This window comes from Corticium candelabrum, chromosome 10, assembly GCF_963422355.1.
Source record: "Corticium candelabrum chromosome 10, ooCorCand1.1, whole genome shotgun sequence".
In the NCBI taxonomy this organism is placed as follows: Eukaryota; Metazoa; Porifera; class Homoscleromorpha; order Homosclerophorida; family Plakinidae; genus Corticium; species Corticium candelabrum.
The window spans coordinates 8,355,270-8,357,769 of record NC_085094.1 but is presented as its reverse complement, the minus strand read 5'-3'; the positions used below and the strand labels follow the sequence as shown (position 1 = coordinate 8,357,769).

General features: G+C 42.3%; 1 protein-coding gene across 1 annotated transcript in view; it reads left to right on the top strand.

Annotated features, from left to right (window-relative positions):
• The window catches only part of LOC134185621 (DNA excision repair protein ERCC-8-like), a 6,367-nt gene that overhangs the window by 3,298 nt on the left and 569 nt on the right, over positions 1-2,500 (top strand). The window contains exon 9 of the mRNA XM_062653458.1: positions 2,305-2,500. This exon is cut by the window's right edge and continues 2 nt beyond it. Coding sequence (XP_062509442.1) covers positions 2,305-2,500 — 196 coding nt within the window. The remainder of the gene's footprint in view (positions 1-2,304) is intronic.

Genomic DNA, 2,500 nt, shown 5'->3' with positions numbered 1-2,500 from the left:
GGAACCTCCAGGTAAAAGATCTTTTAAGTATTTGGCCTTCTTCTTTTCTTCTCTTCTGGATGCAGCACATCCACTTTCACTACTCGACCTGGGAAAAGCTTCGCAGCTCCAAGGGTGGGAGAGTGAAATATCAAGGTCAATGTTAGAACCATCTCCAGCATCGAAAACCACAATGTCCGGTCGATTACTATTGTTTGTGTACCTGTCTCGCACTTCTTTTCTGTGGTGAAGACCCACCTCCTTGAGGCACTCGCACCAGCCTGCTACGACACTGTCATGTTGCCATACAGGTCCACCCCCGTGTTTGCAGGTCAAGAAATGGTATCCATAATCATCTGCTTCTTTCCCACACTCACAAATAGGTGCCAGGGACTTGAAGGGCATTGGGCATCCCAGCCTCAGAAGAGCCGCTAACCGAAATTCGGAAGGCTTAAATGCAAGCCTATCTGAGGAAGGTGCTGCCTCTAGCCATGAGCCACTTCCAGGACCTTGAATCGACCTTAGACGAGCAGCCTGATGTTGATCCTGAGATTGATCCAGAAGGTGTGTGTTACACTGACTGACTGACTGACTGACTGACTGACTGACAAAGATCATTTATTGAACATACAAGGCACTACGTACATCATAGGAAGTCGAAACATAATAGTCGCTACTGAAATCTAAAACCCACTAATGAATGCTACTTTGAAGTTCGCAGTGACTGACTGACTGACTGACTGACATCATTTATTATACACAAACCTCTACATACAGAACACTAAAAGTAAAAATACTATCCATGACAGTTCAAGTCAGTAAATCACGGTTACAGCAAACTACAAGTTAAATATATACACATGCAAATAGTAGTAGTTGAAGATCAATTCTAATGAACAATGCCTTGAATGGCACTGTTTAGCATAAATCCTTTCTCTTCTATTGGGAGAAGACGTGACGACTTGTGTAGAATGACACTTGCATTTGATCTCTGTAGAAGACCTGAGAATCTCTTCCTCCGGTAACAACAACTCGGCTTCATTGCAGTGACCTTCAATGTCTCTAGATCTCTTTGCCAAAGTATTAAGATATTCTGTTGCGCTGTCTCCCCATGCAGCTTCCAAATGTTCAAAACTAGAGGAGTACATACCAGGCTATTAAAACTGCTGTGTTCTTTCCTTTTCTTATTTTGCACATTTTCAATCCTCTCTTAATTAAAGTAGCTGCGTAGCCGTCAGTTGCTGCAGATCGTTTCATTGCTTCTTGACTCCACAGGTGTGAAAGTGCAATGTCTAGGTCAGTGCTGGAGCCATGCAGCACTAGAGTCGAAAACAACTATGTCCGGGCGCTTTTCATTGTCTACGTACCAATAACGGACTTCTTTCTTGTGATGGAGATGTAGCTCATGAAGGCAGCTGCTCCAACCAGCAACTGTTTCATCATGTTCCCACACAGGACCACCACCCATCTTACAAGTAAGAAGATAGTAATTGTCTACATCCTTACCACAGTCGCATACTAATCCCCAATCCTCAAATGGAAGTTGAGCACCCAGTCTCAGAGATGCCGCCAATCAAAATTTGCCAGACTCAAGTGCGAGCATCTCATTGGTTGGGATGGCTTGAAGCCAGGCCCCTGCTCCTCTTCCTCTATAGCTAACTGATCAAAACGTGCTACATCTTTATTTGTTGATGATGATTCAAGGAAATCTTCCACCCTTCTGCTATGTAAGCTGGAACGTATCTTTTGTTGCAGTTTGTGTAAGGTAGCTAGCTAGAGGAGTGAACTCTATTAATTGTCCCGTAGTTCTACAACATCCTGCTTGCCTGAAATCGATTCAGCAGCTCTGCAAAGGTTGTTGTGTATCCTAGAGTTGGATATTGTACCATTTAGTAACTGAGACGTTAGCACTAACAGACAGACAGATTGTTATACTTAAACTCTTACTCTAGCAATAACAATCGCTAACTTTACGTATGCATAACAATAACAGTCAATGAACAAAATGTTGAACGTCTTTATCATAAAGAAAATCATCAAAATTGCACTTAGACAACTTCGACAGACAGACAGACAGACTGACTGACTGACTGACAGACAGACAGAAAGACAAACTGACAACTGAAGAGTTGGAATAGCCAGATGATGGGCAAACAGACAACTGGAGAGTTGGAACAGACAGATGATGGGCAAACAGACAGACGAATGGACTGATAAGTGACAAGAAGGCTTGTCAAGTGTTATAAGCACATGATGGCTTGAGTGGTTATTAATGAATAAATGATCTAATTTAATAGTTTATATATATATACATACTATGTATAGGTAAACTATGGCCGAGTTGTCAATCAGTGTCGTGTTGGATGTCAGTTTGCTCTCACGCGCTGCCAGAATCCTGGATTTGCATTCGTTCCATCTGCTAACAACATTCAGATGTTTGATATTCATGAGGGCAAGAGACTTCGAATTCTAAAGGGACATTTTAGGACAGTGAATTGTTGTGCTTTTCATCCGTATGAAC